This window comes from Trachinotus anak, unplaced genomic scaffold (assembly GCF_046630095.1).
Source record: "Trachinotus anak isolate AG129_WGS33_773 ecotype Australia unplaced genomic scaffold, CSIRO_AGI_Tana_v1 ptg000010l, whole genome shotgun sequence".
NCBI lineage: Eukaryota > Metazoa > Chordata > Actinopteri > Carangiformes > Carangidae > Trachinotus > Trachinotus anak.
This window is the reverse complement of record NW_027273861.1, coordinates 10,534,078-10,546,929: the sequence shown is the minus strand read 5'-3', so window position 1 is coordinate 10,546,929 and position 12,852 is coordinate 10,534,078. Positions and strand designations below refer to the sequence as shown.

The window sequence follows — 12,852 nt, the reverse complement described above, 5'->3', positions numbered from 1 at the left end:
ATTTTTTGCCCTGACTACCAAGTGCATGTTATTATATTTACCAGACTTCAAGCTGTGGGGGACAAAATGTTTTTCAATTTGGACCAGATTTTGCCAGTGAAGTGTGGTAAAACACAAAACTGTCAAAGGTCCTCGCTATTTCACCAGCTTTACTTCCAATGAAAATGGGATCATTCAAACAAACATAGTAAGAAGCAAAATCAGCAATAACAACTATAATTATGTTCTTATATTGCTGAGAGTCAAATGACCTGTTTCATTAAATGAGAGAAGCTCTAGAAAGCAACTGGCATCTGAGGGAGCTGAGATGCAGCACCTATACCAGTGTGTCACAAAAAGGGAAGATATGCCCATTGAAATGAAGCAAAACTACCAATCAAGCAAAGCAGGAGTCTGCCTTGAGGTCTCTGACCTTTAGTGGCTACATTTATAGTTTGTTTGTTGCTTTGTGATGATTGGAAATTTGTCTCTGTTGCAGACATGTGATCATACAAAGTCTTCCCGTTAAACAAAGGTTCACACAGTTAATTGAAAGACTGAGTGTGACTAATCACTAAAGAACAGTGAAGCCAGCATTTAGTGGATGCTAATATACATTTAAAAAAATTAACTTGCAAAACTTTCCAAAAGAGTTTTACTTTATGTGCATTAGTGAGTATGTGTTTAAATATGTGCCCCCACTAAAAATGTATGCACATATTTAATAATGTAGTCACTAATGTGGTCATGTGATGTGCTGCTGCTAAATCAGACTAATTAAAAATCAATCAGAAGGCTTCTTCTACTTGTAAGCTAGTCACCATTGTTTAATGTATTCTGGTCACAGATAAACAAATGGGAAAACATGGGGTAGAATGTATTTAACTAGAAGATTTATGGTTAATATTGTAACCAGATAATGGGTTTAATCATTTTACCTTGATGATAATTTTGCATGTATCAGGACAGTGAGGGACATGGAAATCTCATGTTGTAGGTACAGGTGATTGACTAAGTAATTCATGTGAAACACCTATAATAACTGAGAGGTGGTGTCTGTTATAACAGGTTTAAACCTATGAGTGGACTTAAATGCCTATAACTGATCCACATGTATAATATGAGATAATAGGCTTCCAAAAACAAGTGGCAGTTTGAAGAAGTGTTAACTTTATTTTCATTTTGAGCGCTGCATACAATGAAGGAGTGCTGAATATGAAAATGTAAAATATTGCGCAGAACAGATCAACAGAATGTAATTGCCAATTTAACTGTAATATTGCACCAGAGTGTAATAGTATGAATACCAGTGGGATGTAAAACAGTTCATAAGAATATTAATTAGCACTATGAAATGTGATATTGCAAAATAATGAACAACATGGATATATAGTTTTGCACATGAGTAAATGTCTGTATGGAACGAATAGCAGTCTGAGTTATAATTACAGTGTGGCAGAACTGCACAAAAAAGTAGTCTCTCAGTGCTTATTTGAGATCACTGTGCAACTGGGGAAGAAACTGTCTCTGAGTCTTAAGGTGCATGTGTAGAACCCAATAATGTAATAAATCCCCGATAATGTAATGACTCCAATAATGTAATAAAAAAATTCACTTGAGTGGATTGAAAATGTAATAAAACCTGATAATGTAATAACTTCCCAATAATGTAATACACTCTTAACCAATAATGTAATAAAGTATTACATTAACGGGAGGTTATTACATTATCAGGTTAGCCTTCATTTCAAGGGCCCTGATAATGTAATAATACTCCAATAATGTAATAATTTAACAGGAGATCACCCATTACTTGGTTTCAAGTGATGTGTTCAAGGTTATATTTCTGTGTAAGCAACACAAGCTCCAGAGCGCCACCAACAGGTCAAAGTTGGACATGCATGAATGGTTAACTTTGACCCGTTCATCCGTTTTCACAAACGATGTATCACTGGAGCCCTAGGGCCAAGCCGAGGTAAACGCATCCTTAATGTCTTTTTCTGCCATATTGGATTTCCGCCATCTTTGATTTGATCAAAAACCTTTAAAAGGCCTCTCTTGTCACAAATTTTGTTAATGCACCTGTTAATGTAGGTCCAGGATGAGTTCCTTTGTCCACACTGTCTGTTTGTGGATCTCATCCCAATAGGCCGACTGACCTCCTCCTGAGATGATTGTGAAGAGCCGGTGCTGAGGGTGGTGGTGGTGGTGGTGGAGAAGTGGGTGCCAAGTTTAACAGTCTGTTGGCTGTTTGTGAGGAAGTCTCAGAGGAGATGGGGAAGGAGAGGCCCAGACCCAAAAGTTTTCTGTATGTAGTATGTGTGGGATGATTATGTTGAATGCTAAACTGTCTATGAAGAGCTACCCCTGTGAATAGATCTCTCTGTGTTACAGGTGGGTCAGTGCAGTGTGCATGGCTATTAGTGAGTAATTTATTTTTCCCTGATTCCCTCTCCATATGTTGCAGTATGAGCCTGGTGTGGTGGACCCCTGTTATCCAACAACCACATGTCCCATCTGATCCGCTCCACTCAGTGTTGACAGCAGGCCTTGCTGTTGTTTCTTTCATTATTGTGTAACCTATAAATTTGATGATCCAAGTTTGGAGGATAATTTATGAATTTATTCAGATTCTTAAAAGGAAAGAATTGTGGTTCTTATGTGAATCAGTTTTTTTTTCTCTGACCTGTACATGTTTCGAGCTTATAAATAAGAAGAGACTTTCAGCTCTGACTCGTGAAGTGATCAGTGAACCTCTTGTTGTTGCATCACTACACTTTGTTCACAAGGAGGCAGTGTTGTCTTTTGTTAATCTAATTACTCTTCAAACAGAGAAGTGTACAGACGCACTGAGAGAACTTGGTGACAGAGCAACAGTTTATTGTTCCAAAAGATGGTCCAAAACAAACAGGGTCCCGTGTTCTCGATCTGGTCTAAAAAAAGACGTGCAAAGCAGTAATGTATTTAGTGTGTTGTTTATTGTGTTTAACGGCAGAGGACATATTCTCTCTAACATTGATATATAATACACCTATTAAACAGGATTGAGTCTACTGTTTGATTTTACACCATAATTTGTGTGTCATGATTGGTTTGTATAAATCCAGCCTGCTTGGTTTCAGTATCTAATTTGCTTCAAATAACCTAAAGTTTATTGACAGTAAATGTAGAGTACCGGCTGCTGTGGTAAAAACACAACTTACTTTCTTATTACTACTAAATCATGTTCATATATTTGTATTCTTTTATGTGAATTTCTTAAGTTGACACTTTGGTGTGGCAGTCTCACTGATATGGGATCAGTTGTAATATTAGCACTTCAATTATCACCTCTAAAGTTCTCGAATATTAGAAATACAAACATAGGCTTCCATAATCCAATAGATCCAGTTTCTATACTCAGGTATTTTGGTATAGAATTGTAGAGGCGATCCATTTGCTAATCTGTACTTGACGGACACCACCCCATACGCTTTTCCATCCTCGCAGACCAATGGACCACCCCCATCTCCCTGGAAGTACATACACGGTTTGATCATTTAAACAACAGTAATTTAATTATCAGTGTTGACCAAAGTATGTTTTACTTCTTATGTTTCATAAATGTTCATACCTCAGCTGGTCCAGTCTCTCCATCAGAGCAGTACAATTTATCCCTGGGACACTGCCCATGGTAAATCTGTGTTACATTGGCTTCCATAAGTGTTGGAGTCATATAACCACTCCCTCTGTTGCTTCTTCCCCAGCCGGAGACTGTACATGATTTTGGCATAGAGCCGTCACCTTGGTCTGCGAGAGCAATGGGCCTCACATAACTGTTGAAATGTGCCTTGGACTTCAACTTTACAACTGGGAGAGATAATAAAAAATAAAGATATGGTGCTGAAATATCAATTCACATTTGTCCGGTGTTCACATTTCCTGTTCACTTACTTTGTGCATGCATCCAAATTTTGGCTTTTAACAGCAGATTTTTTTTTTACCTTAAGAAGCTTTATGTCATTTTGTAACCATTGTGATCGTAGTCTTTATGTGGAAATGCTTCTTCAGCAGACACACGCTGTATTTCTTCACTGTTAGGGCCATGGTGGGCTCCTAGAAAGACTGTGTACAGACTGAAATGACAAAATCTAATGTAAAAACATTATATGGGAGTAGATAGATTGGACAGAGCACTGTGTTCACAAAAATAAAGACATTAAAAGACTGTATTGTTAATTTCACTGTTTACAAAGCTGTCCCGAATAATATTTGCTAGTCCCAAGACATGAGTCTATGTTGTTGTTGGGTTAAGAAATCTCATCATGGGCATCAGAATAACTATTGCATAAACATAAAGTGTGTTAAACTGACTCAGCTTGACAGTGGGCTGCAGTCATCACAAAATCCTTATTCAGAAGGAAACCACCACAGTGTTTTGTTCTGCCATCCTTCATGTGCTGCTCCAAAAGCACCATGTATGGCCTGCTATGTGGCACAGCCTCGTGGCCTCCATAGATTTCTCTTGTAACTAAATAAATAAATATAAATGTTTTAAAAAGTACACCCACACACACACACACACACACATATATATATATATATATATATATATATACCTAAACTTACCTTGACCCCCAAGAGTCAGTGCAAGTATCAGTATGACCAGTTTACAGTGGGAAAACATGGTGAGATCACAGTCCAGCTGAGCTACTGAAGAGCAGTGGTACACATCACTGACAAGTTCAGTCTTTAAATGCTTCCTTGCATTAGAGAGAGAAGGAAGTGTTTGCTTAGCTTGAATGTGCTGAATGGCTTTGAATCACTTTCATGAGGACGGGCATCTGTCTCCCCAGTATGACAAAAGTGATATTTTCATACTAGTCAAAATTCTTCACACAGGGTTTAAGAAAGTCTTAAGACCCTTTAAATGTTTTCAAATTTTTCATTTTTGTACCTTTATGCTAAGATAGAAAAACATTTACCTACACATAATACCCTATAATGACAAAGCAAAAACACAATTTTTTGAAGTTTTTCAAATTAATTAAAAAGAAAAAAAAAAGTAAATATCATAATGACATAAGAATTTAAACCCTTTCCTATGACATGAAATTTAGCTCCAGTGCCTCCTATTTCTCTTGATCATCTTTCAGATGTTTCTACACCTTGATCAGAGCGCAGTGGTCACTCTGGTTGTGTTCCAGATATCCTGTGTTTAAACTAAACTATTAATAACTTTCTCAGAGGAGAAAAGAGCGCTAAATATAATTACAAGTTGGAAGCTTTGTGATGGTGAATGTTTTTATGTTTAAAATCTATGAAGGTGGTGTTCATTTGTGAAGATTATTTTACACACACATCCTTGAACATCTCTTTTGGCATTTCATGCTCAATGCCTTGGTTCTCTGAAGTCACACAGCTGCGAAAGAAACATCATTCTAAAATCATTCACTCATTATCATTCGCGTAAAATTAGACCTTGAAATGTGACCAGTGACCTAATAAAGAAACAAAAAAGTCATCAGGGTTCTGTTGAAGAGAAAAGAAGTCGAACTGACAGACTGTATTGTTATAAACCCACATTATAGTAAAATAATTGTTTGGTCTGTCTTTTTTTAAGCCAAACTAAATTGATTCCTCTATTCACCAAATAAATTATAAATTTTTGAATGGGCCACAGTCAGAAAGATTTCAGTAGATGTGTTGATTCTGTCAGATCTCAGCATGATAACTCTCTAACCAAAGTTGATGACTGAGACATCTTATGGCAATATGAGTTTATGGCAGGTGCTTTGGAGCCAACAGAAAACTGCTGTTTACAACAATGATGCTCTTTGCCAGAGAAAAAAAATCACATGAAAACTTGACTGGCACCTCTGCAGAGTCAGTACCAGGACTCACTACAACAGACAGCAATCACGATGCTGCAGCTAATTTACTGCAGATCAGATCTGGAAGAGAGGCCTGTCACAGTGTCAGTACAGTGTACAGTCCTTTTTAATCACCTTGTCTGAAAACACCTGGGCACAGTGTTTCCACCCTATAAGACATTGCCTTTTCAGGCCAGGACACTCTCTTGACTCCCCAGCGCATTTGTAGTTTTGTGCTCATCCAGCCAACAACTTGTCCCAGTGTACAAAATGACACTCCTGCACTAAACACACAGTGACAGGGTCTCTTAAACAACAGAGACTTGATTAGGTTTCAGGCTTTTTGAAATGTGTGAATTGATGCCAATTCTTATAGGATTAGAATCACAATTCATATATGAATAGATCATTTTTCCATCCCTTCTCCATGTAGAACAAATGTAGTCTACGTTAGGAGTGTCAACTGAAGTCAAATTGCCTTATTTAATGCTGAATTTTATTTAATGCTTCAACAATCTGAAAATGTGCTTTAATAATTGGAAAGTGACAGCATACGCTGGTAGTGTCCAGCCTGAGTTGTTCTCATGAACAGTGAACAGTGAACCATTTGTTGTTGCGTTAACACAGATTGTTCACAAGGAGGCAGTGTTGTCTTTCTTGCTGGTTTAATTAATGTTTGAGAGAAGTACATACAGTATACAGTCTACAATATATGTATCATATATTTTCACTCTGTTGACTGAATTTCCCAAATTAATACTTGAGTCGCTTGGTATCATCAAAGTTAAGCATATTTTGATTAAGTCTGTGTACAGCAAGCAGGTCCGGACCTGGAATCAGTGGCATTAAGAGCATTTCAATGATCAACACTTCAGTTCTGCAGTGTTAGACAAAAAATCTGAAACGCAAATGAATTCAAATGTTGACTTCTGATCAGTCAAGTGTTACATACATTAGGGATTTTTTAATGCAGTTTTCATAGCTAAATTGATCCAGCTTTTGTTTTCGGGTATCTTAGTATAGCAGTGTAGAACCGGTCCACCTGATGCTGGTTTGTAGTTGAAGGACACCACCCCGTACGCCTTTCCATCCTCGCAGACCAATGCACCACCAGAGTCTCCCTGGAAATACATACACAGTTTTCTGTGATTGCTTAAACAACAGTAATGTAATTATCAGTGTTACCAAAGTGTGTTTATACTTACTATGTTTCATAAATGTACGTACCTTACCCGGTCCAGTCTCTCCCTCAGAGCAGTACAACTTATCCTTGACACACTTCTCATTGTCAATGAGCGTTACATTGACTTCCATGAGTACTGGAGTCATATATACACCATATTTCTCGCTTCTTCCCCAGCCAGAGATTATACATGATTTTGGCAGAGAGCCATCATCTCGGGCTGCGAGAGCAATGGGTCTAACATTTTTGTTGAACTGTGCCTTGGTCTTCAACTTGAGGAACAGAGAGAGATTCAAAAAATACAGATATGAAGCTGAAATATCAATTCACATTTGTCCAGTGCTCACCTGCTTAGCTATTGTTCATTCAACTGAGCATTTGCAAATAAGATAATAAAAAACAAAAACTTGAAATAACAAAAATATACAAAAGCCAGTCTTTGCTTCTGAGATCTCTAAGGATTTTCTTACCTTAAGAAGCATCATGTCATTTTTGAAACCATTTTCATCGTAGTCTTTATGTGGAAAAGCTTCTTTGACAGATACACGCTGTATTTCTTCACTGTTACGGACGTCATGAAGTCCTAGTAAGATGTTGTAGGACCTGACAAAATATATTGTCAAGAAGTGATATGTGAGTAAATAGATTAGTTACTTGGTCAAACTATTGTGTTCACAAAAATAAAAATATTTAGAGACTTTAATTTATGTCACAATTCACAAAGCTGTCATGAAATGCATCTGCCAGTGTCAATACATGAATCTATGTTATTGGGTTAAGAAATATCATCATGGGCATCAGAATTACCAGTACATGAACATAAAAGTGTGTTGAACTTACTCAGCTTGACAGTGGGCTGCAGTCATCACAAAATCCTCATTCAGAAGGAAACCACCACAGTGTTCTTTACTACCATCCTTCATGTACCGCTCCAAAAGCACCATGTATGGTCTGCTATGTGGCGCAGCCTTGTGGCCTCCATAGATTTCTCCTGCATGAACTGGAAAAAAAAGAATCGATGACCATTGATCTTCCTGATGAAGTTAATATATATCTTACAAATGTAGTTCCTCATGTACTGCATACTAATGTGTGTTCTATGACAACCTGGATGAAAAAGTATATTTAAAAACACTGCTTACCTTGACCCCCAAGAGTCAGTGCAAGTATCAGTATGACCAAGTTGAAAAACATGGCGAGATCACAGTCCAGCTGAGCTACTGAAGAACAGTGGTGCACATCACTGACGAGTTCAGTCTTTAAATGCTTCCTAGTGTCAGAGAGAGAAGGAAGTGTTTGCGTAATCTGCATACGCAAATAACTTTGAACCACTTTCATAAGGAGGGGCCTCTGTCACCTCCAGAGTATGACAATAGTTAGATTTCCAAACAAGATTTTAGATTTTTTTATTAAGTAGATATGGTGTGTGTGTGGTTTAAAAACCTAATATATAATGTAACATTATAGTTGAGCTTTGATGAAAACATGTAAAAAATAAAAATATGCAACAATGACACAAATAGCCTACTCATTGAACAGATCTGTGACTGTGTTTTTCTGATTTTTCATGTCAAGACTTCTGTTCGTTGAACGCTCTTTTCTAGCACAGATGTCTGACCTGGATTTACATTTCTGCAAATTTAATGTCAAATGGTTCAAGCTTGAGCATAAATCCAACCAATGTAGATAAAATTGGTCGTAATAATGATGCCTCCGTGGTAACACTCACAGCTTTGAAGATCTCTATTAGTATTTCATGTTCAAAGCCATGATTTTCTCAGTGGAGCCTCCCTGTCTGTCACACAGCCCCAAAAGTGACATTATTATGATGTTATCACATCATAAGATGGTGCATAAAAAAAAAAAAAAAGATATTTGTGAAAGTGTGGTTCATGGAACACTGAAATGTGAACCCTCTGCTACTCAAAGAATAACGATGTCATCACGTTTCTTCAAAAGGAGTAGGAGATCAGTCGGCACGCTGCATTTCCATAAACCAGTATTACAGTAAAAATAATATTCCAGTCAGTCTTCTTCTTTTAAGTGGCAAGCCAAACTATGAGAATTTCTTTATTAGAAAAATGTAAATGTAAAATGAATCAAATGCAGTTCATAATGTCAGTTCATGGTATGTCGGTTCTGCAGACCTATTTGTTTCAGTTTGGCAAAAATAAAGGAAAATACACCTGTGAGGTACTGACTGCTGTATCATTCTAGCAACCAATGAGAGATGAAAAGGGAATCTGGAGGTTCGCTTAGAACAATGACAGTAGATCAAACATGTGACTGAAGCTCTGCAATGAAAAGCTTTGAAGACATACTGAAAATAGTAGTGGCCATAACCTGTTCCCCCTTTTTTTCACAGAGTAGTCGAGGCTAAAAGTATGCAGCTTACTGACCAGAGCACAAATATGTCTGTTGCATCACTTCCTCAGTCTAGACTCAAGTATGTCCCTCTTACATCTTAGGCACAAATGTTATTGTAATTGTTTTGAATGATGCACAATACAGTTTTCATGTGCTAAAGAAGGGAAGAACAGGAGGTGGGGGAGGATGAGAAGGGAAAGCGCAAACAGGTTTCTGGGACGTGAGCTTCTGGAGTCCAGGGCAGTAATGGGAATTACAGCAGGATATGCAGAGAAGAACTTGACCCTGGGAAGAACACGGTCTTCACCCTTGGCCTGTCACTTATATGGGGACCTGGCTGAGAGGACTGATTGGTTTAGCCACTGGACATAGCAACAAGGAAAGAGAGGATGTAATAACAGAAAAAAATGATCATGGTGGAAATGATACATTTATTACGAAGAAAGGAAATGACTACAAATAAAAGACAACAGGCACAGAAACTGATATTACTATTACTGTCGTCAATAGAGAGAACTGGGGGTTTTACTAAAGTCACATGGGAACAGAGGTTTGTGGCCCTTGAGACATGATGATATCTGATAGTGACTGTGCTCAACAGTTATCCTGATATGAGCTGTCTTACAAATCATATATTTTTTTGCACAAATATGGTCAATGGATGGACTCACATCACACTTTCTCACAAAGATTGTCCCCTCAAGGTTTTCATTTAGGTGGTGCCATCCACTTCAATGACCACTAATATCCCCACTGACTTAATAAAAGAGACTAGTATTGTGTAGTAGGAGAATATATCAATGCTTTCATAAAACCAAGAAATGAGACATCCCATCTCAAACAACTCTAACTGTAGAAACCGGTGAGGGAACTATATATTTAAAGTGTTTGCAGTGTTCGTGCACATGTGGATGTGTGTGTTTTCCAATTAGCATGTACTGTTTATATGCTCTTTCTGCAGGATTAGGGCTCAATGAGTGTGAGCGGCCAAACAGGAGCACATCCTGCCCACAAGAAAGGACAGGAAAAGTCTGAATTCCAAGACTGTAGCTCAGCCTCTGTGATGGGAAGACGTCACTACTGTCAAGAGAAATAAGACCATTCCCAGACATAAGTAAGACAGCATTCCCTAATGGGCTCCACACACACTCACTCTTAGTTTAGCTGAACTGCTCAGACAGCAAAGCTCAAGTACCACTGACCTCCCGAGATGGTTATGATCTACTTCCAAAAGCCACATTTTATTTGTTCACTGACACTATTGCTCTTCACTTGCCTAATGATGCCTCGAGAAGACTGATGATGCATGACCTCATCTAGTACTTTTATCAGTTTAGCTATTACACCATAACTCAAGTTGCTGACCACAGCACTGTCATTTGAAAGCAGAATTACATCTTTGAACATTTTTGCTGCATGCAGTTAGAGGTCAGAATTTGGCGTATGAAGTCCATAAATGTCTTTCTCTGTGTCTTTTGCTATTTTCATTTTGATTCAGAAGAAAGATTTTTGATATTTTTTGTCACTAAATTAACTTTTTTTATGTACTCTACTGCACTAAATGAAAATAAGACTTTGTTTTGTGTCTTTGCTTAATGAATATGATTTTCTTCATTTGTTACCGAGTAACTGTGAATAAAATCAGGAAATGTCATATCAGAACTGAGTACTAAAAATCTGTTCAAATAAGTGCAAACTAATAGATACTTGATCCCATTAAAGTGTTCAATACAATGACTTTCTGACTCAATGCTGATGCCTTATCAAGGCCAACCTCTATCAGCCATATTACAGTTTTGGAGTAACAGGCAAGAACCTCTTCTAAAGCTTTGTAATCAGATCTCTGTAAGAAAAAAAAAAAAAAAAAAAAAAACCATTCAAGTTTTCTAAGCAGTATTTTCACAGCTGGAAAGGTTATATTACATGGATAGACAGAGCTGGCTGTTGAAGCCTGGAGAGATTCTGCAAACAGAGATCAGAAACATTCTTGGGTGCACCTGCAATTTCAATGAATTTTTTTTCTTCCAAAACTTTGAGTGTTTATATTCATTTAAAGTTAGATATATGCTGTTGAAATTAACTGGAACAGACATTGCATAATGAAAACATCCAGCAAACTGGAGGAGGATGTAGAATTGAGTGGTCATTTTTATTTTGCCAGGAGCTCAAATGACTCGACATACTGTCTGTAAATGTATTTTGTGTGTAGTGCAGCTTCCATCACACTGACAAAGCCTTGTTTCACTCTCCACTTTCATCTAATCTTAATGAAACTGTGCAAAACTGTGGTTTCTAATGTGTGGGTTTCAGTGCTACCTTCAATAATGTTCAATATGTTAATAAATAATAAAAATTATATGATAAAATAAAAATATTTGACTTAAATGGCACAATCTGATATTGTGATATTGAGATGTCAGTTTACTATAAATATTCATACATATATAGCTGACTATATAACTTTGAAGGTAAGCCGTGTTTGTCCGTATGAGAAAGAAAGTTCACTTTCCCGTCACAATCACATGCATAAATTTCTCTGAAAAGACTTGTGATGCACACTTTGGCTTCTGATCTGATAGTCGATCCTACCGCAATCACCAAAGCTTGATGATTCAGACCTTTATAATCCTGAGTTGATTTATCTTGCTTCATCTTGTGTGACAGCTTTCTGTAAAGTATGTTGTAATTCTCAGGCAACATTTCTCCAACACATTCACTGTTACTTTGCTCCACTACTATGAAGCCATTCATTTCTTGGGTTTTCGAGGTTTCTTGTGGGTCTCAACCACAAACAAATGAGATCAGGGGTCCATACCTCTTTCCCGACTGCAGTTTTGTTCATATATCACAGCTGGCCAGTGCGGCTGTGTAAGCACCCAGTCACAATATTGACCTAAACAATGAAAATATGAACAGGCAGACAGTTAATGACTATATGTAATTACCAAAGCAAGCCACGTGTTCATCTCACCAAAACTGAGCTTCTCCACAAGTAACGTGGACGGCAAAACGGAGAGAAAAAAGAGACAAATCGTTTCCCTCAGCCTTGAATGACATAAATTATGTCAGCCTGACGGGTGTTTTTCTGGTCTGCTTGACCCATTTCAATCCAAAAAGCATATGGTGACTATCCGCTTTAGACATGGGATTCATATTTAGATGTATCAGATTTAAACCAGTATAATAAAAGGATGGGAATTTTCTTCTTCTCCAGCTTTTTCATATTGGTGAAGAATGAAGATTTTCCAACAAAATAGTTAGGCCTTATTTCTTTGCATGAAAAGTGACACCAGTAGCTAAAAGCTTTCATGTCATGAGGAAAAGAGGAAATGGTATGAACCCAGTTGTGATTACTATAGTAAATAGCATGTTCTCAGAAGATGTTTGGTCTATTTTAGTCAAGTCAGAGTAAGAATCTACAGTTGAAGAAGTGAATTTCCCTTCCCCACAAGATGACTGATTTTTCGCTAA

The 12,852-nt window shown here is 37.5% G+C and overlaps 2 protein-coding genes across 2 annotated transcripts; both read right to left on the bottom strand.

Moving 5' to 3' along the window:
• Positions 1 to 2,842: 2,842 nt before the first annotated feature.
• On the bottom strand, positions 2,843 to 4,645 carry LOC139626385 (granzyme B(G,H)-like). Its single transcript, XM_071486701.1, has 5 exons — positions 4,588 to 4,645; positions 4,333 to 4,489; positions 3,991 to 4,094; positions 3,593 to 3,861; positions 2,843 to 3,491 (listed from the first exon to the last, which is right to left on the bottom strand). Exons 1-5 carry the CDS (start codon positions 4,643 to 4,645, stop codon positions 3,312 to 3,314), a joined length of 768 nt encoding a protein of 255 aa, XP_071342802.1. The 3' UTR covers positions 2,843 to 3,311.
• Positions 4,646 to 6,479: 1,834 nt separating this feature from the next.
• On the bottom strand, positions 6,480 to 8,278 carry LOC139626361 (granzyme B(G,H)). The gene is made up of 5 exons (XM_071486683.1): positions 8,157 to 8,278; positions 7,855 to 8,014; positions 7,485 to 7,617; positions 7,059 to 7,286; positions 6,480 to 6,952 (listed from the first exon to the last, which is right to left on the bottom strand). Exons 1-5 carry the CDS (start codon positions 8,206 to 8,208, stop codon positions 6,785 to 6,787), a joined length of 741 nt encoding a protein of 246 aa, XP_071342784.1. The 5' UTR covers positions 8,209 to 8,278; the 3' UTR covers positions 6,480 to 6,784.
• Positions 8,279 to 12,852: the final 4,574 nt, after the last annotated feature.

Bases quoted from the DNA above. Each gene is read 5' to 3' on its own strand.
- LOC139626385 (XM_071486701.1), bottom strand. From the start codon at position 4,645: ATGTTTTCCCACTGTAAACTGGTCATACTGATACTTGCACTGACTCTT. The intron at 4,490-4,587 runs GTAAGTTTAGGT...TTATTTATTTAG, and splicing joins ACTGACTCTTGGGGGTCAAG to TTACAAGAGAAATCTATGGA. The intron at 4,095-4,332 runs GTCAGTTTAACA...TTGTCATTTCAG, and splicing joins GCAGCCCACTGTCAAGCTGA to TCTGTACACAGTCTTTCTAG.
- LOC139626361 (XM_071486683.1), bottom strand. From the start codon at position 8,208: ATGTTTTTCAACTTGGTCATACTGATACTTGCACTGACTCTTGGGGGT. The intron at 8,015-8,156 runs GTAAGCAGTGTT...TTTTTTTTCCAG, and splicing joins ACTGACTCTTGGGGGTCAAG to TTCATGCAGGAGAAATCTAT. The intron at 7,618-7,854 runs GTAAGTTCAACA...ATATTTTGTCAG, and splicing joins GCAGCCCACTGTCAAGCTGA to GTCCTACAACATCTTACTAG.